Source organism: Pinus tabuliformis, chromosome X (genome assembly GCF_031772625.1).
Source record: "Pinus tabuliformis cultivar Carrire ecotype Pingquan chromosome X, CPIR1, whole genome shotgun sequence".
In the NCBI taxonomy this organism is placed as follows: domain Eukaryota; kingdom Viridiplantae; phylum Streptophyta; class Pinopsida; order Pinales; family Pinaceae; genus Pinus; species Pinus tabuliformis.
This window is the reverse complement of record NC_142308.1, coordinates 1,124,630,273-1,124,652,311: the sequence shown is the minus strand read 5'-3', so window position 1 is coordinate 1,124,652,311 and position 22,039 is coordinate 1,124,630,273. Positions and strand designations below refer to the sequence as shown.

Here is a 22,039-nt window from a genome sequence, read left to right as displayed (position 1 = left end):
AATTGAATTATATGTACATTATAAATATATATATATATATATATATATATATATATATATATATAATTATATGTGTACTAATTATCCCTCCTAAGCTTAGTAGTATTTAAATAGGGCCCAAATAATCATTGCTTTCAATTAGCCCAACTCATCCAATGAATACATAATTGAATTATATGTAAATTATAATTATAATTATAAATATAAATATATATATATATATATATATATCCCTCCTAAGCTTAGTAGTATTTAAATAGGGCTTAAATAACCATTGCTTTCAATTCTATAGCACATACACTAGGGTCTACCCATTCATTTTCATTATGGCCCTATGTGATAAATTTCTATATCATCACAACTCACCAAGTTACAAGCCTCTCGACTAATAATAAACGAAAAACAAGCCTATAGGAACATACATGGAACTTTTCCATTTACTCGGAAAATATATCTATATGGATGCTTCCTTCCTCAAAACAAGCCTATAGGAACATACATGGAACTTTTCCATTTACTCGGAAAATATATCTATATGGATGCTTCCTTCCTCAAGCCAGCAAAAAATATCATGAAAAGAAAAACAAGCCTATAGGAACATACATGGAACTTTTCCATTTACTCGGAAAATATATCTATATGGATGCTTCCTTCCTCAAGCCAGCAAAAAATATCACATTTCATGACATACACATTGAACAAGCACATTGAATACATATTAGTACAAGCCTTGGGCCAACACAAGAACTTAAACCATTACATATCCATGCCTTTAAACAACATTGCTATCCATGCCTTTAAACAACATTGTTCATTCTAGCAGGAACACCGCATTACTTAGCATTATAAGCCATAATAAAACAATGCATTAAAAAAGCATAAAGTATTCATGACATAAGAGACATCAACATACATTTATCTTTAATAAATGTATCTAGGCAACTGAGATTGGGACTACAACTCTCCACCCAACCTTACACACATTGCAGCCAAGTAGTAGTCACCCTCGAGCCATCACCCTCGAGCCAGATTCCAGAGCTTGAGGATAAGTGCTTAAAAGATCAAACCAAATCTTTCACCCAAAAGACCATCTACCTGAACCCACCAGCTCCTTCATGTATTCAATGTCTCATAGGGAATCCAGAAGTTGTGCCTCCAACCTCTTCTCAGCAAGGGAATCTAGAGGCTAAGACTTCACCCTCTTATTAGTACGGGAATCCAAAGGTCATGCCTCCACCCTCAAATCAACAAAAGGGTCGTGCCTCCACCCTCCAATCAACAAAAGGTAATCCAGAGTTTATGCCTCCACCCTTGATCAAAAAAAGGGAATCCAGAGGCTGAGCCTCCACCCTCAAATCAACAAAAGGGAATCCATAGGTTGAGCATCCACCCTTTGATCAACAAGGGAATCTGAAGGTTGTGCCTCCACCCTCCAATCAGCGAAAGGGAGTCTAGAGCGTAATTCAAACCCAAGAAAACAAGCAGAGGGGAGCTAAGAATTCTCTACCAGGGATCCAAGGAATAGGCCCCCACCGAAGTTGTCAAGGGAATCCAAAGAAAACCATTTCCACCCTCCAGTCTTACAAGGAATCCAAAGAATCATGTCCTCACCTATGAGTTATTCTTCTGCCTCCCAACACTTGACCGAGTAATGGCTCTTCTTCGTTGAGTTTTGATAGTATCACAAAGAGTTATTCTTCTGCCTCCCAACACTTGACCGAGTAATGGCTCTTCTTCGTTGAGTTTTGATAGTATCACAAAGTTTTTATTTCCTTGTTCTTGCTCAGTGGTTCCCTCCATGCATGCTCTATGTCTCTTTTTTGTAATAGTCTTCGATCCCCCTTCTCCTCCATGTGTGACAGTGCTCTTTGTGCATATTCTATCCTCTCTATCATGTATGGTCACCCTCTTCCTTGAGGGTGCTTGTCCTTTTTCCTCAGGTCGTTGCAACCATCTTCAGTTGCGTGGGCCGATATTATTGTTGTGCCTTCCTTCTCATCCATGGTGGTTTTGTCCTGCGTGGTGCTGTGGGATGTTGTGTGTTGGCACTTCCTTTCACCCCACTTCCTCTTGGTTGAGTTCTTTGTCCCCAACTACTCATATAGCCCTTTTCTCATTCAATTTTGTCATTTTACCTTGCAGATTATTCCAAGGTAAGCATGGTCCCTTGTCCTTCTTATTTGACTGAATTAATTTAGATAACCAATCCATTGAAGGCACACCATCCAACCTTCAATGGTTGCAAGTTTAGCCTCTTTAAAAACCCAAGAAACCTCCCTCAAACTCGGGAATCTGTGTCCCAATTCTCAGGCTTTTTTTATTATAATCAAAGTGCATGAATTATTTACAATGATGGGGAATTAGACTTAGGTTGTCACAATTTTTTGTACTACACCTAGTTTATCTTTGAAGTAGACAAATCTACCTCTTGCCAATGCCTTGGTGAATATATTTGTTGTCTTACTCCTCTATGGAATGTACTGGATTCTAACTTTAACACTCTAAACACAATATTTGATATGGTGGTACCTGATCCCAATTATGCTTAGAGTGGTCATGAAATACTAGATCTTCAAAGGGCTTATGCAATTCTGATTATCACATTTTATGACCATGGGCTCCAACCTCTAATTAAAAAACCCAACAAGTGGCTTCATAAACTAAATAACCTTACAAGTTGCCAAGCATGTACTCAGCCTTAGCTGAGCTCAGTGCCATTAATCAATACTTCATGTTGAACCAGGAAACAATTGATGATTCAACATTGAAAGCACAACTTGAAGTGCTCTTATTGTCTGCTGAACTCCCTACCCAATTTGCATCTATGAATCCCTGAAGACTCACTCCATCAACCTTCGTGTACAACAACCCATAATCTATTGTGCCCCTGAGATACCTCAACACATGCTTAGTAGAAACCCAATGCACTTTGGTCGGCTCAACTATAAATTGGCTCAATTGGTTAGCTGCAAAGAAAATGTCTAGTCCTGTGTTCACAAGATACATCAATGACCCTATGAGTTCCTATATAGAGTGGCATCCACCCCATCACCTCTAGGAGTATCCACCTTCCTCCAGTTTGTGACTAGAGGCATGGTCATGGGCCTTCAATTCTGCATGTGGAACCTATTGAGAATCTATTGCATGTACCTGTCATGTCCCAATAATATCTCCTCATCACCCTACTAAACCTCCAACTCAAGGAAATAGTGCATCAGCCTTATATCCTTCATATTAAACTCTTGTGCAAGATCTCTCTTGCAATCACAAATGAGCTTCTCATCCCCTAACAATATCAAATCGTCAACATATAACACAAGAATGAGGGGTTGGCCCTCAACCACAATATATTACAGGTTAGGGTCGAATTCCCTCTTGGTGAAGTCCAATTCAAGAAGGTAGTTGTCTATATAAGCATACCATGCCCTTGGTGCCTCTTTGATCCCATAAAGAGCTCTCTTCAGCCTGTACACATGTGTGTGTCTGCTAAAAGTCTCAAATCCATCGGGTTTCTCAACATATATCTCTTCCTCAACAACTCCATTAAGGAAGGTGGTCTTTACGTCCATTTGGTGGATCTTCCACCCTATGTGCACTACAATCACCAAAATAGTCCTAATGGACGAATATCGGGTGATTGGTGTAAATGTCTCATCACAATCTATCCTTTTGACCTGAGAGAAACCTTTGGCCAAAAACCTAGCCTTGTACTTCTCCATATTCCCATAAGCTACATGTTTAATCTTGCACACACTTCGTGAACCAACCATTGATTTGTCAATTGGTCTTGGCACAATCTCCTAGACATCATTTTGCATGATAGAGGAATATTCCTCCACCATGGCATCTCATCATACCTTTTGAGAAGTTGCCTCCTTATAACAAGAAGGCTCGGAGGTTATCACCTTAGTCATAAGTGCAGTGCACCCCATATATCTTTGTGGTTGTTTACTTTGTCTAAATGTGAAACTGCAAGCTCCAACTCTCTCCTGAACCTTCCTAATTAATTGATCTGCCCACTTGGCTTGCCCTGTCTTTACACTTGAGTCATTGGTTGATTGGGAAACTCTAGCTCTACTCTCTCCTCATATTATTGTGTTTTCTCCTCATCTATGTGTTTCTCGACCTTTCTCCTTATCTGTGTGTTTCTCAACCTACCCAATAGCCAACTATGATGAAGCCTGAGGAGCTAGTTGAGCCTCCTACTTGGGAGCTTGTTGTTTCTCCTCATGTGATGCACCTTGCTCACACTCTAAGGACTTCCTAAGAGCCCTCTCATCCTTAAAATTCACATCATGGTAGACCACTGTTTTTTTGAGTGCTAGGACATACACCCTGTATGCTTTAAATGTCTCACTGTAACCCACAAAAATTTCCTTCTCTGTTATGGGCTCTAGTTTCTTCCAACTATCTAAAGACACATGGGAATAAACAAGACTACCAAAGATTTGAAAGTGAGACACATCAAGCTTGTTGCCTGTGAAATCCTCCTTTGGTGTGAATCTACCTAACACCCTGTGTGGAATCCTATTTTGCAAAAACACTACCGTGTTTCATGCCTTTACCCAAAGAAACATAGGTAGCCCCTGGTCATGAAACATAGCCTTGGTAGCTCCAACAATGCTCTAGTTCTTGTGCTCAAGCACTACAATTTTTTGAGGGTTGTGTCACGTGGTGAGCTCTATCCTAATGCCCTCCTTGGCACACAAGTCTCTAAAGGCATTGGAGATGTACTCTCCACCATTGTTTGACCTCAACGCCTTGATCCTTCTATCAGTTTGGTTCTCCAACAATGCTTTGAACTCCATAAACTTTGACAAGACTTCTTTCTTCTTCATGATGAAGATCCATGTCTTTCTCGAGTGGTCATTAATGAAGGTGACAAAATATTTGTATGCCATCAAGGATGGAGAAGAAAATGGTCTGCATACATTTGAATGTATCAACTCCAAGATGCTCTTGATCCTCTTGTCTCTCTAAGAAAAGGATCTCTTGGCATACTTTCCAACTGTGCAACCCTTGCACACGTCATGTTGATCTACATTGTCTTGTGGTAACCCTATGGAAACTTTTCTCAAAATTTGTAAGTGACCCATACGCCTATGCCAAAGCTCCCCAAGGTTACATTTATGTGCATTGATCTCTCTGTTGCTAAAGGTTACGACTGTCTCAAAGTGTAACCTCTATAGTTTTTTCACTTTAACTCCAATATGCTTCATGGGTCCATAGTTTAAGGGCTTAAGGAAGGCCTTTCCTCTATTGAAGATGACCTCATATCCCTTGTTCTCCAAGGTTGAGATTGAAACAAGATTTTTCTTTTACCCTGGGATGTAAATGACATCTCTCAGGTAGAGAGGCTTCCCAGACTCCCTATCAAACTTGACAGTATCCACGCCTTGTGCTAGGTATCTCCTATGTTGTAGGAAACGCTAGACCAGAGGGCATTTTTGGAAAAAAAAACGGTACGGAAACACTAAACACATTTGGCATGGCCTTGAAACATGTTTCAGGCCATCCTAGCACATTTCATAATGCTAAAACGTGGCCCAGTATGACCTGAAATGCGTTCAAGGTCGTACGACCACATTTCAACATTAAAATGATTTTTCTTTGTGATTAAAATATTTTTTTTGGATGTTTCTAGATGGATTTCAAAAGCTATAAAAAATACACTCATTCCCTCATCACAAGTTATAAAAATACACTCACCTCATTCCCTCATCACACGAATTGAGCAAATCGTTTCAATTAGAGGGGCGATTCTAGCAAGGAGAAAATTAAAGGGTCGATTCCAGCAAGGAGAAAAGAGGAAGAGAGCAGTACTTTCAGCTAGGAGGTTTTTAACAGTGAGCAAAGGAGATTTCAACAACAAGATAAAGAAATTTCACAAGCAGATTTGGAGTGGGGAGTTTGCAGCTACAACATTCTTGGTTTTTAGCTCAGCTACAACCATCTTTCTCTTTTCTTTTATCTTTTCTTTTGTGGCATTTTGGGGTAGCTTTAGCTGCAAAAAATTAATTTGGGTAAGAAGCATTCATTTTGTTAGTTTTTCCCACTACTTCTTCTATTTTTCAAGGGTTTATGCTTCCAAAAATGTGAAAAGCGTTTTTTCTTTACAAATTTGTTTTATTTTTTTTATTTTTTTTTGTAGCAATGGCTTCATACCAAGGTGCAAGTTCAACCCCCAAGTCCAACCCGAGGGCTGACTATTATCCTCTTTGGAGGCATGTTCAGAAGCTTCAAGGATGTGTAGGTGGTGGCTCATGGGAATGGTGATATAATTTTTGCAGTAATGTGTAAAAGGGCTCCTACCCAAGAGTGAAGACACGTCTTTTGCATGGAGGGGGACAGGGGATTGCAACTTGCACATAAACAATAGAGCCATTGGTGAGGAGGGCATTTCAAAGAGAGCAAGATGAGACAGATGGATTTAAAATAAGGCATGAATATCTTACTCAAGATACTCCTTAAGCTCCACTAAACATTAAGCCAAGGATTGTGGTTGAAGCAAAGAAGAGGAGATCCACTCAACAACAAGAACAACCACCATCCAAAAATACCAGAGTGGCATCCGCTTCAATTCAAGATAGCATAATTGCTAAATTGATGAATGTGCAAGTGAGAGAAGAAGTTGATTCTAGAGTGGCTTGATGGATCTATGCATGTGGTATCCCATTCAATGGTGTTCGTTCTCCTTACTGGAAAGATATGATGAGGGAAGTTAACAAAGCTACCATAGGGTACAAGGGGCCCAACTATGGGAAAGTCAGAACTCAGCTTCTCAAAAATGAGGAGGAGCTTGGGGAGGATATCTTATCACAAATTCATTCTCCCTAGAGTAGCTCTGGGGTTAGCATAGTCTCATATGGATGGACAGATACAAGGCTCCAGCCATTGCAGGCCATTGATAAATATCATTGCCACTTCACCAAAAGAAGCAATGTTTTTAAAGACGGAAGACTACTCAAGAGAGGTAAAAGATGCACAGTTCATTTTTGATATTATTATAAAATCTATTGAACATATAGGACCTAACAGGGTGGTGAAAATTATCACGGATAATGAACTAGTTTGCAAAGCTACAAGTTTAATTACTGAGGAGAGGTATGACCACATATTTTGGACACCCTACATTTTCCATAATTTGAATTTGATCTTAGAAAATATCAACAATAAAGTTCCATGGATAAATAAAATCATGGGGGAAGCAAAGGAGATTGCTAAATTCATCATCAACCACCACCAATGTTGAGCAATATTTCGAGAGCGCTCCAAATTGGAGTTGTTAAAAAGTTGTTGAGAAAATATATGCCTCAAACTTCCTAATGTTGTGTTGCCTTGTTAAGGCTAAGCAACCATTAGTTTCTATGGTGGTGAGTCAACGTTGGGTCAAGTGGAGACAGGTAGATTCAAATTGGAGATATAGATTGTGCCTTGATGTGGTGGTGGAGCAAGATAGATTTCTTGCTAACCCTTGCCTTTGAGCTTCTTTGGAATGTTGACATTGACCAACCTTTCTTAGGAGAGGTATATGATGGCATGGATACCATGGTTGAGAAAACTATGGAAATTATTTCACATAGTCTCCACAGCGTTTATTTGTTGATGATCATCTTGTTGATTTAGTCAAGAAAATCATTGTTGATAGGTGGAGCAATTCCAACACTCCATTGCACATTTTAGCACATGCCTTGAGCTCCAAATTTTATGATGAAGATTTTATTGCTCAAAGCAATGGGAAGAGGAAGGCACCCCATAAGGATAGAGAGGTGGCTAATGGGGTTGAAAAAACCCTTATGAGAATGTTTCCAGCGCATCTACAAAGAGAGGTGAAGGAAGAATTTGTTAGTTTTGTTGCAGGATTAGATGATTATTTAGATATATAAGCTTTGGAGGAGAGAAGCACTATGAATCTAGTTACGTGGTGAATTTTTCATGAAGAAAATGGTGTACATTTGCAAAACCTTTCCATTCATGTTCTTTCACAAGTGGAAAGCTCTTCATCAGCAAAAGGGAATCAGAGCACCTATGGTTTTATTCATTTTATGAAGTGCGACCAGTTGGGCTCACATAAGGCAAAGGATCTTGTTTATGTGCACTCCAACCTTCGCCTTGCATCTTGTAGGGGTCCAAAATATAGCAGTGGTCCTAAAGAATGGGATGTGGATCCATAAAGTCTTGATTTCGAGCTCTCTCTTGTTGCCTTGAATATTGAGGACTAGGAGCCTAGAAGTGGAATTGGCCAATCTTATTCATCTCCACCATCCACTATTGAGCATGCTTCTGCTTCTATTTTTAACAAGGATTATGATGATGAGGACTAGTCTTTAGTCTTTATAGTACTTGCAGCCTCATAGTCTTTATTATAGTTGCACTCTCATATATATAATTAAGGTTGATTTTGAAATTTGGATATATAATAAAGGCTGATTTTGGATATTGCTATTTTCATTATGTGATCATTCATGAGTAAATGTGATGTAAATTTAGAGACTTGTAGTATATGCATTGGCATTGGACAATTTAATCATTAATGTAATTATATATATATATATATATATATATATATATATATATATATATATATATATATATATATATATATATATATATATATATATATGGACATTTAAGAAATGTTATGTGCAATCATAAATATATATATATATATATATATAGATAGATAGATATATATTGTGTGTGTGTGTGTGTGTTTCCCATTTCCAAAATTTGGGGGGTCACGTTTTGTGCTCATAATTGTTACCCTGTATCAAGCAACGTAGGGCATTTTCCATCATCTTCAATCTCTATATGAAACTACATATCTTTCTTTTTCAACTAGTTGAAATAACCCTTATTCCCAGTGATATGACAAGATGCTCCACTGCCAATATACCATACATTATTGGCCATTGAGCTTGTCATGCAAGCTATGAGGGAAAACTCCTCAAACTGAGAAGTGAACTCCACCTTTGTCGATGTTTCCACGTGATCCTTCTTGGCCCCTTCTTCCTATTTGGACACTTAGCATAGTAGTGTCCAAACTGATGAGAAGAGAAGCATTTTACTTTGTTGAGATCCTTCTCCTTCTTGCCTCATGAACTAGACTCGACCCCTCCTAGATTTTTCTTGCCCTTGGCTTCCCCCTTTACTAGCTAGGGAAACATTTTCCTCTTCTTCAACCTTCGGATGAGACCCAAATTTATCTTGCTTTTGAATCTCCTCTTGCATGCAATCACTCCATAGCCACTCCCCATATGGAAGCATTGCATTAGTGAAGTTTTCCCATGACTCGAGAAAGCCCAATAGTGCAAAACTGACAAGGTCTCTATTCGAGACCATCTCCCCAACCCCGGCTAACTCATCCTTCACTTGGGTGAGTTTGGTTAGGTAAGAAATCATGGACTCAGACTTATTCATATTCATATTTCTAATTTTATCTCTGAGTGCCAACTTCCTAGCCTCACTCATACCTTGGTACAACCCTCAGATACTTTCCCACATAGCTTGAGCTATCTTCCCAAAAATGTGATGTACAATGTGATCCTTGACTCCTTCAAGGATTACTCTTCTAGCGTCTTCTTATGTTGGGCCAATTGTTGAGGATTTGTTGGTGCAACCAGTGGACTCTCCACAAATTCCCAAACTCCTTGCTCCTCCAAAACTACATTGATCCTCTTCTTCCAAGAATAGAAATTGGAGGCCCCATCAAAGCGATCCTCAAATCTCAAGCCCCAAATACGTCATCTTGCTTGTTTTAACTACTTAGAAATCCTTGCCTAGAGCATGCTAGGAGAAAACCTTAGTGTAAATTATCCCTTGGTCATGTAGCCAGAAACCTTTGCGCAACCTTGAAGTGAATTGTGTCCCCTTTCTTACGTCTTTCTCCTGCTTCTGAGGAAAATAACACACTTTCTAGTCTTCAATTAGAGAGTTTCTCTAATACCATGTTAGCTTTTTAATACCCAACTTTTAATTTAATAAAAATTCTGCAATGAAGAAACTAAAAACTGAACTCCAAACACTTTTACTAAATATGTTGAGTATTCTAGCAAATAATAGCAGCGGAAAATAAATTCATGAAGACACAAGCACACAATAAAAAATACACTAGAAATTACCCAGGAAACCCCAACTAGGGAAAACCTACCAACTTGTATGTTTTATTATTCCACTCATCAAAGATCTCAAACAATTATAATAAATGAGAGGAAAAAAAAAATCAATTCATTGTCCCTCGGCACACTAATTTGCATAGTCGTATCCAACTTGGCCTCCTTGTTTGTGCAATTGTTACTTAGTTGTTACAGACACACTTAGCCCTCTTGGTCTGTGCAACTGTTACAAGCTAACTCGACACTCTGGTATGTGTTGGACACCTAATCCTCTAAGGGTTTCGGGTGTGGAATTTGAACAGTCTAAGGGAGTCCAAGAGACCTTGGAATACAAAACCAAGGGTCTGAATGTATTATAAATGTATTTGATTTGAATAGTAAAAGCATCTTGCGTTCTATCTTCTCTATTTTCCATTCCATGTATGTGTTTAACATGGTATCAAAGTACTCGATCTACTACCCTGCTATGTGAACAAGCCACTTGTTTTTATGGCCTTTATATCTATTATGTTGTCAAACCTTTGTGCCCTCATGTTCGTCATTCCTCAACCCTATCTATAGCGATTATCTTTGAGATATTAGAACTGTGTAACCTCTCGCACAAATAATTATGCCTTGACACAATGTTCCTCTGCACCAACTATGTTAAGTAGAAACAAATCTTCCACACTCAACAAGGTTTCAAAATTCCCTCTCAAAAAGGATTGGTTGCCTAATTAAGATATCAGTAAAACCATGGAGTATAGTTATTCCTTATTGGTGGTAAGAGAATTTCTCATGAGTAGAGTTATTCTCTCAGCAATTATTTTCTGTCGTGAGCTCTACTTGTAGTGTGTATTCTCGTTTCCTTATTTTGCAGGGTGAAAGAAACACTCTCTACCCTTTCAGAAGTGCAACACTCCCTTTTTGTTGCCACTAAGCTATTTTTGATAGAGACCTTCGCAGTGTGTATTCTCGTTTCCTTATTTTGTGGGGTGAAAGAAACACTCTCTACCCTTTCAGAAGTGCAACACTCCCTTTTTTTTGCCACTAAGCTATTTTTGATAGTGGGGTCTCTTACAAATGTCTACACTACTACTGACATTTCAAGAAGAAAGTGTTGACCTGGTAATTGTGGATGGTGTTGTAAAGGTTTAGAGCATTCATGCTTTGCTCAAAAATGTTTGTTGTGGAGGTTTTTTCATGGCACCAACGACTTTCTCTAAAAAGGGAGACATTTGAACCCGTTCTCATGTCCTTGCATTGCTTCTCACGCAGTTTATACCAATGTAAATTGGTAGTGTCTCATCCGGTCCCATTGTAAGATTTGTAGTAAACCACGATGATCTTGCAACCTTGTCCTTTGCCTGAATGCCAGCTAGCTCCTCATTCATTATAATAATGTATAGTTGAACCCTAAATTCGTGGTATGTGGACACGTAATCATCCATAATTCCAAATCTGGCAATCTCAAAAATTTCATTAAATTTGAAGGGGTGTTCAATTCATATGTGTGTTGGTTCGAGCTCTTAGCGAATTCAACCACTATATATTGTGAGAATGTAGTTGTCGATTTTAGGAACAATCCAAATATGTTGGAAAGACAATAGCTCATGAGCCACTAAATCTGTACGGTACCCCCGGTTAAGCTTTGTAGTTGCACCCCCAGTTTTGGTTCTTACATATTATCCTAACGACTTTGACTTGATCTGTTGGCTAAGTGGAATAGGAGGAGTTGTCTTAACACCTCGCTAACTCCCTCTTGATGTGAGGGTTTTCTATAGGTCCGCCTCAACCTCAAAGTGGGCCTTTCAAGGCCTTATTTCAAAATCCTATTAGATGAATGGAATAAGTGTTTTATAGCTAGCTTAGTTTTTGAATCATCGGATCGACTGACCTTTTGATTATTGAAGTTGTCGCAAGAGAAAAAAAAAATGACATTGAGAGAAAAATGGTGTTCTATTAGTGTGTAAAGGAATATTGGCAACAAAAATAGTTTGTAAGCAATAAATTCGAGTTCAACCTGGAGAGCCATCACTTTTGCAACCTTGTTTTGTTTTCACAACTGAATTGAGGTATTGAGGTTTTTTCTATCGAAATTTTACAAGTTATTTGATAGCAACTATAGAAGGGAGATGCATAGTTGATTTCCACTATAGTATAATCAACAAAAAGACCAACAACAAGGAGATCTTGGAATTTGTGAAGATGATGATTGCCGACTTTAATATATGATTCTGGTTCTTTCCAATTTTTTGAGAAAAAATTGTCATCTTGCAAAATAAAGTTGTTGCCAAAGACTTCCTTGCATTGAAGATTTATGAATATTTCAAGACCTTGGTTTGAAGTCAACTTCTTCTTCATCCAGTGACTACAAAAGTTGCATAACCTTTAATATTTTGTTGTGATCTTGAAGGATAGGATACAAATTCTGTTTTTTATCGTTTTATGGTCCAACTTGAGAGTGGACTTTATGTTGTTGGTATTAGTTGCATGGCAGTCTGAAATTAAACCTTCCTATATCTTTTCTGAATCCAAAAAAGTTCTTTAACAAAGTGTGTTAGAGCTAAAGTAAAGTGAGAAGGTTTCCAATCTTTATATTCAACCTCAATAATATAACATTGTTGTTAGCTATCTGCGTTTACAAGTACATTTTTGGTCATTTGTTGAATTGGGTTGTTTGAATAATGGTGAAAATTCATGGATTATTAGAGTTATTAAGCACTCTAATCTCATCTTCTGTTGAAAGTAGATTTAAAATCAACAAAACCACTCTGGTTGACATTCAAACATGTCTGTCAAAATTGACAAGGAAAAATTGATTTTTTGTTGCTTGAAACTTAGCTACGGCAAGAGGAGCTACAACAACATAGTCATTATTCTGAACAATCAATGAAATCACTTGTGTTGACATTCAAACATGTCTACAAAATGCACAAGAAAAAAATGAATTTTTGCAGCTTAAATCTCAGCTACAACAACATTGTCATCATTACGAACTTGTTATTGTTCAGAACGATCATTTCTTTGAGTTTGAGACAAACTCTGATCAATTGCCAAAAACTAATAAGATCAACAAGGTTAAGGTTAAGCACTGATTTGCATGCAGAAGTAGAAACTCAGTCTACACTTCCCAAGATCATCATCAACCTTGGGAAGAGCTTGTCAGCAACAAGCATAAAACAGGTCTTGGATATGACAAGGAGGTGTCATTTCATACTCAAGACTACTCTAAGCCAATTCAGTTTCATAGTGTTGGATTTCATAGTGCTCTAATACCATTGTTGGAGTGTGCAACCAGAGATGAAAAATAAGCGTGAATTTCCCTATTACTCAAAAAGATATTACATATAAATATAATATGTGACCGTTGGATTAATCTTCCAATGTCTCTTGGACTCCCTTCACTATTCACATTCCACACCCAAAACCTTTGGCGTATTAGGTGTCCAACATTCCCCCCCTTAATCTAAAGGGGTATATAAGAGTCCAAGAAGAGAGACAAAATACAAATATTGCAAAAGTGCATGGCAACAATAAGCATAGAATAGGTCTTGGATATGACAAGGAGGTGTCCTTTCATATTCTTGACTACTCATAAGGCTATTTAGTTTCATAGTGTTGGATTTTTTCAAAACAACTCATCATCACCTGTTCCTGCTCCTCATTTGCAACCACAGATTGTTAAATTTCAACATTGTGACAGAGTTGGCCATGTGAAAGATCATTGTTTCTTCATCCGTGTGAGAATTGTGGTCAACGTACTTATCACTCAAATAGATGCTTAAAAAACAAACATCTTGTAACAAGAAAGATTCACCTTGGATGGGTCGTTTATTGGCAAAGGGCTTCAACAACCAAGAAGGTATTTAAGTCGTAAGTCAGAATTTCTTCTAGAGTGTTAAAAAGTCGTGCAATTGAGTTTTCTTTATTTTCTCACCTTGCATCTGACAAAGGGTAATTGATGGTCATATACAAGCTTCAAAGCCACATCAAGTGAGCCTGAGCCACAACCTGAACTTGTTGCCTAAGCCTACAACTAGAGACAACTTTACCCAAATTCAGAGTTGTAGCTAGAGATAGATATACCCATATTTAGAGTTGTAGCCAAAGACACAGAAGCCCTTCATCATATGACTATGGTTGGTGGCTTTCCTTAAACCACCACAAGTTGAGACTTTCTTTTTTAGGTCGAGGTTCTCTATTTTTTCCATAGGTTGAAGACCTCTCTTCTCTAGGTTGATGGTCTCCGTCTTCAAAGCATTAAGGAGCACTTCCTCTAGCAGAAGACTTCAACTTTTTTCCAAATTTGGAAGAGTTCCAAGAATTGCACTAAGTGTTCTAGTGTTGGTGGTCATCCTTAAACCATCACCGGTTAAGACTCGTATATAACCCTTTGGATTAAGGGGGGAATGTTGGACACTTAATCCTCCAAGGTTTTTGGGTGTGGAATGTGAATAGTCTAAAGGGATTCCAAGAGATCTTGGAATATGAAACCAAGGGTAATATGAATATATTTTATATGTATATCATTTGAATAGTAAAAGCATCTCATGTTCTATCTTTTTGGGTGTGGAATGTGAATAGTCCAAGGGAGTCCAAGATACCTTGGAATACGAAACCAAGGGTCATATGAATGTATTATAAATGTGTATCATTTAAATAGTAAAAGCATCTCAGGTTCTATCTTAACTCTGGTCCATTCCATGTGTGTGTGTGTTTAACAGTATGTGTAGCTGTTACACAACTATTACAAGCTAACTCAGCCCTCCTGCACAAGGCTAACACGGCCCTGGGCACTGATCTAGAAACCCTTCTTTTGAACACACAAGTCTCTAGTGCATAATCATTAACTAAGTCTATGCCCTTTCTCTCTTTGTAAATTCGACTTGGCCTTCCATCCTCCATGAACGGCTGAGATTAGAACTCAATGTATGGCTGAAATCGAATTTTTTTTTTACTATAGGAGAATTAGAATTTCCTAAGTCAAAATTAAGAAAAAAGTAAATTGCACCTTAGCTTCACTTGTGGGTCCAAATTCAGTGCACTTGTAAATTTAGGTGAACCCTTCAATCTCTAACTCCAATTAACAATGTTAGGTTTCTAATAGTAGATCTGGGAAAGATCATGAAATTTTAAGAAGAATGAACTTAAAATGAAACTTTCAAAAAAACTACCTGAAATTTTAAGAAGAATGAACTTAAAAACGAAACTTCCAAAAAAAACCCTTACAGTGTTTTGAGCTCTTCTCTTTTTCAATTGAAACACTTCGTACCAAAATTTGGACTTGTCAGACCTGTGTATTGAACCCTTTTTCAATAAAAGTGTGGCAAATAAATTTCTGAAAGAAAAATATCTAATAAAATTAGAAGATGAAGTTTATACCAATTGGACTTGTTAAGCCATTGAAAAGTTGTGTATTGAACCCTTTTTCAATAAAAGAGTGGCAAATAAACTTGCTGAAAGAAAAATATGTAATTAAATTAGAAGATGAAGTTTATACCAATGGGACTTGTTAAGTCATTGAAAAGTTTTAATACTGGGAAAAGTCATGAAATTTTAAGAAGAATGAACTTAAAATGAAACTTCCAAAAAATCTACCCTTACAGTGTTTTGAGCTCTTTTTCAATTGAAACACTTCGTACCAAAATTTGGACTTGTCAGACCTGTGTATTGAACCCTTTTTATTGAAAAAGAGTGGCAAATAAATTTGCTGAAAGAAAAATATCTAATAAAATTAGAAGATGAAGTTTATACCAATTGGACTCGTTAAGTCAGTGAAAAGTTGTAATACTGGGAAAGGTCATGAAATTTTAAGAAGAATGAACTTAAAATGAAACTTCCAAAAAATCTACCCTTGCAGTGTTTTGAGCTCTTTTTCAATTGAAACACTTCGTACCAAAATTTGGACTTGTCAGACCTGTGTATTGAACCCTTTTTCAATAAAAGTGTGGCAAATAAATTTACTGAAAGAAAAATATCTAATAAAATTAGAAGATAAAGTTTATACCAATTGGACGTATTAAGTCATTGAAAAGTTATAATACTAAAATATTTTTGCAAAGTTCTCATCTAATTGGGCTTGGCTTTGACATGGATCCTTTTTTCTTCAACTTTTCACTATGTTAATTTGCTTTTTCAATAGGAAAACTCCCTTGTTCAATCCAAATGCTGTCGGACTAAAATATTCTACGCAGTTTAAACCAAAATGCTATGACAACATGCCGAGCTGTGAAAACCTCCACTATACTAAGTTGAGGTTGTTAGAACACTGGTTATGACTGAGACATTCTAGAGGAACCTTCAATGTAAAATTTGGTGCTTTAGCATGGTATTATGTGTATCGGCCAGATCTGTAAACGATTTGAAGAAACAGACGATGCCCACCTTAAACCTTGCAAAGGGAGAGATAATATTGCACGTTGATGGCAGTGGAGCGAGACAGAGAGTAGTGCGTCACATTGGTGGTACAAGCTGGCCAGGTATGTATTTATATATGTCTAACTAATTTAAAGCAGCAAGATCTTACATTCACACGTTTAGCATATTGTTTCAATATACTAGTTTGTGAAGCTTGTTAAAAACCCTATATATATGCACTCCTATGCTCCAATTTTTTAATGAGAGATATATTTATATTCTATGTGAGAAATATACGTGCTTCAACAGAACGATTATTCAGACTCAACAATAAAGCTCCAAATCATTATAATAAAGCTCATTGTATCATTTGCTACCATTTCTTCCACCCACCCAAAATAAAACTGAAACCTAAGTAAAACTGAAACCTAAGTAGAAAGGATAACAATCATTTTTCTCACCCACCTTAAAAATTAAATCCAAGTATAACAATCATTTCTCTAACCCACCCAAAAACCCAAAATAAAACCCAAAATAAAAAATTAAACCGAAGTATAACAATCATTTCTCTAACCCACCCAAAAACCCAACATAAAACTGAAACCTACATTTCTCTAACCCACCCAAAAACCCAAAATAAAACTGAAACCTAAGTAGAAAGAATAACCATAATTTCTCCCACCCACCTTAAAAATTAAACCCAAGTATAACCTACATTTCTCTAACCCACCCAAAAACCCAAAATAAAACTGAAACCTAAGTAGAAAGAATAACAATAATTTCTCCCACCCACCTTAAAAATTAAACCCAAGTATAACAATCATTTCTCTAACCCATCCAAAAACCCAAAATAAAACTGAAACCTAAGTAGAAAGAATAACAATAATTTCTCCCTCCCACCCAAAATAAAAATTGGATGGTTCGAAACGCTTCGACAAAACAAAACTGACCCACCCAAAATAAAAACTGGATGGTTCGAAATTCTTCGACAAAACAAAACTATGATGATGTGATTTGTAATTTTTACCCACAAAACAAAACTCTAAGAGAAAACTCTGATGATGTGACTTGTAATTAAACTCTCAGAGAAAACTCTGATGATGTGACTTGTAATTTGTGATTTGCATTTTTTACCAACAAAACTCTGATGATGTGATTTGTAAGTTTTGATGATGTGATTTGTAATTTTTACCCACAAAACAAAACTCTAAGAGAAAACTCTGATGATGTGACTTGTAATTTGTGATTTGCATTTTTTACCAACAAAACTCAACAAAACTCTAATGTGGTTTGTAATTTTTACCGACAAAACTCTTAAGATGTGATTTCTGATTTTTACAGAATTTTCCACTTTTCATATATATATATATTCCTCATTTAAATACACATTATATACTTTTCATATATATACCTTCTTTATATTTAAATACACATTATATATACTACCCTTTTCACATATATATATATATATATATATATATATATATTCCTCATTTAAATACACGTTATATATACTTTTCATATATATACATTCCTCATATTTAAATACACATTATATATACTACCCTTTTCATATATATACATTCTTCATTCAAATACACATTATATATACTTTTCATATATACACATTCCTCATATTTAAATATACATCATATATACTACCCAGTTAATTTAATAATAAAAAAATAATTCTAAAAAGATACTACCCAGTTAATTTAATTCTAAAAATTTACAGGATCGTGGAAAATAACACTATTGATAGGCTATTTAATGGCCATCTCAATCGAGGAGATTGGACCATGTCGACATACTAGAAATAATGCTTACAGGTGCTACCCTTAAATATTTATTCTCATCCCTCAAACAGATATTTCTTTTAAACAGTAACTGTCCTCTTAGGTATATACATGTCTATTTTTTGGTAGTCCAGTGAGATTAGTCAAATAAAGAATATAGAGTATATAGACCTGAAGAATTGTTTGCTTTCATCGGTGAATGATCAGGGCGGTTGACACTGACTAACTATGCACTGTATTTCGAAACCTCTGGAGCCATTACATATGACGAGCCCATAAAGTTTGATCTTTCAGCGGATTCACAGCAACAAGTGAAAGCCGGTTCAACAGGTCCATGGGGCGCCCTTCTTTTTGACAAGGCCGTCATTTATGAATCTAGTGACATGTAAGTTATGAGCCCTCCTAGTGATAGCAGAATTTATTCTGAAAAGCTTAAACATGACCTCTAATTTCTTTAAAAAAAAATTAGATGCACTGTTCAGTTTAATATGAATTCATTATATTTGTAATGTTTTATTTGTTTTTTTATTCTTTTATTTTTTATTTTAATTAGAACTAAAATATATTTTTCTTATACATTTCATCTATATTAAATTGTAGAATTAATTTTTCTCATTCTTAGAACCATGTAAATCCTAAATCTTGTAGGCATATAGAAATTTGGATTTTAGTTTTTACTAAACTTTTTTTCCCTTGACAAACCCTGGTTTAAGAGATCTACTATAATTTATCTATTATAATATAAAGTTCTGTTTCTTGATTATAAAAAATTAAATGCTTCTTATAGAGACCTAATGGAGTTGGGAATTGGTCATGCATTTGCAGGGAAGAACCTCTAATACTGGAGTTCCCTGAATTGACTTCCTCAGACCGTCGTGATTACTGGCTAGCATTGATCAAGGAGGTGGTAACTGTGCATAAATTTATTGGCAGGTTTGGCCTCAAAGGCAAAGAAGAAAAGGAGGCAATAGCTAGATCAGTCGTTGGAGTAGTTCGGCTTCATGCAACAAGGGAATCATTTCAGATATTCCCACCATGCCCTCAAACCCTTCTAACTTTTACCCTGTCGGAGGAGGTACTGCCAGGAGGTGACTATGTACTTGAAGAAATGGCCAACAGTATTCGCACAGGAAGAAATCACAAGGATGCCCACTTGTGTTCATCAGCTCTCTTGTTGCAATTTTTGGGTGTTATGGACTGCCAAGAATTTAGAGTCGATAAAAAGGAGGCCATCTGTGTAGGAAAATCTCTGGCTGGGGAGTTGACACCTCTTGAAACGACAGTCCAGCAATCAACACAGGAAGCAAAGAAAACAGATATTGCAAGGGTAAGTGTTGAAGGTTTCAGAGCAGAAGGCATTACTGAGAATGCTAAAATTCTAAAGGTAATGCCCCATTTCAAATGCATGTGTCTCTTTCTTTCCTTGTCACTGGCAACTGTTAATATCTTGTTATGTGCAGGAAATTGTTAGTCCACTTATCATGAATATTGTACCCTGGTTTCAAGAGCTACTAGCATGGCAAAAGCCGTTTACAACCACCACAGTGTTCATTATCAGCCTCCTCGTGACTTACATGTAAGTTGTATCTCTTTCACCCTCTGGCATTTTTTAAGTTTATAAATATGTTTTGTAATTTCTGAAGTATGATCTTTAACAAATCATTAAGGGATTAAGTAGGTTTTTTTTTTTTGTTTTTTTTGTTAAGTGTCGTTCCTTTTTCCCTCACGTAAATACATGTCTCAATAGAAATTTGTTTGTTATTGAAGGGTTGAGCACACTAAATTAAACGTTGTATGCAAGAACCATTTTTTAGAATAAAGACTTTTTTAGAATAAAGACAGTAAGATCAGACTTATCATATGATAGATTAGCGTACTTTTTTAGCGGTCATTCTGGTGCAATGCTTTATGGGTTATCTTTGGCTTGTGGTTGTTATCTTACTCTTATATGATATTACACACTGTATAAATGCTTTGTTAATGCTCTGTTCTGTGAATTTGATCCTAGCACTGCCCCAGTTACTAGAATCTCAGTTTGGATTTATCTTCCTAATTTGCCATTACATTTTTGGTATCTACCATTTTTTTATGATATTATGATATTGGGATTTGCTTTGGGCACTTATATATTAAAATCATATTTTGAGAGATCTGTAACTAGTTTATGTGCACAACTCTACATTAAGATAAACCTTAACGTGCACAACTCTTTGCTAAAATAAACCTTAGTAAGGGTCTCTCTTTGCTAAGATAAACCTTAGTAAGGGTCTTTTGGAAAATGTGATTCTCACGTGGAAGAGTCACAACCTTAGTAAGGGTCACGTGGAAGAATGTGATTCTCACGTAGAAGAATGTGATTCTCACGTGGAAGAGTCACGTGGAAGAATCTTAAATACACATAAGGAGGTTTTGGAGTATGAGAACACAACATAGGAGGTTTTGGAGTATGAGAACACAACATTCAGTTGCAAGATATGTCATCTTCTAGGACATTTATAAGATACTTGTTCCTATGGAGTATGAGAACACAACATTCAGTTGCAAGATATGTCATCTTCTAGGACATTTATAGGATACTTGTTCCTATGGAGTATGAGAACACAACATTCAGTTGCAAGATCTGTCATCTTCTAGGACATTTATAAGCTATATGGAGTATGGAGTATGAGAACACAACATTCAGTTGCAAGATATGTCATCTTCTAGGACATTTATAAGATACTTGTTCCTATGGAGTATGGACACAACATGGACACAACATTCAGTTGCAAGATATGTCATCTTCTATGTCATCTATAAGATACTTGTTCCTACTAAATATTAGAACACAACATTCAGTTGCAAGATATGTCATCTTCTATGTCATCTATAAGATACTTGTTCCTACTAAATATTAGAACACAACATTTAGCAAGATATGTCATCTTCTATGTCATCTTCTCGGACAAGTTATAAGATACTTGTTCCTATGGAGTATGAGAACAGAACATTCAGTGTCAAGATATGTCATCTTGACATATCTTCTATGTCATCTTCTAGGACATTTATAAGATACTTGTTCCTATGGAGTATGAGAACACAACATTTGTGTCATCTTCTAGGACATTTATAAGATACTTGTTTTTATGGAGTATGAGAACGCAACATTTAGTTGCAAGATATCTCATCTTGGAGTATGAGAACACAACATTCATGTCATCTTTTAGGACATTTATAAGATACTTGTTCTTTTTTAGTATGAGAACACAACATTCAGTTCCAAGATATCTCATCTTGGAGTATAAGAACACAATGTTTGTGTCATCTTCTAGGACATTTATAAGATACTTGTTCTTATGGAGTATGAGAACACAACATTCAGTTGCAAGATATGTCGTTCTCAACATTCAGTTGCAAGATATGTCATCTTCTAGGAAATTTATAAGATACTTGTTCCTATCGAGTATGAGAACACAACATTTCAAGATATGTCATCTTCTAGGACATTTATAAGATACTTGTTCCTATGGAGTATGAGAACACAACATTCAGTTGCAAGATATTTCATCTTCCAGGAAATTTATAAGATACTTGTTCCTATGGAGTATGAGAACACAACGTTCAGTTGCAAGATATGTCACCTTCTAGGACATTTATAAGATACTTGTTCCTATGGAGTATGAGAACACAACGTTCAGTTGCAAGATATGTCATCTTCTAGGACATTTATAAGATACTTGTTCCTATGGAGTATGAGAACACAACGTTTAGTTGCAAGATATGTCATCTTCTAGGACATTTATAAGATAC

General features: G+C 36.4%; 1 protein-coding gene across 3 annotated transcripts in view; it reads left to right on the top strand.

The window, feature by feature from the left end:
- LOC149143788 (uncharacterized) overlaps positions 1-22,039 on the top strand; it is a 29,916-nt gene that overhangs the window by 3,446 nt on the left and 4,431 nt on the right. For 2 of the 3 annotated variants that reach the window (XM_089449398.1, XM_089449396.1), the window contains exons 4-7: positions 16,446-16,576; positions 18,458-18,635; positions 19,076-19,634; positions 19,711-19,826. In XM_089449398.1, the coding sequence (XP_089305524.1) occupies positions 16,446-16,576; positions 18,458-18,635; positions 19,076-19,634; positions 19,711-19,826 (984 nt within the window). The remainder of the gene's footprint in view (positions 1-16,445; positions 16,577-18,457; positions 18,636-19,075; positions 19,635-19,710; positions 19,827-22,039) is intronic. The other variant, XM_089449397.1, reaches the window with a different exon arrangement.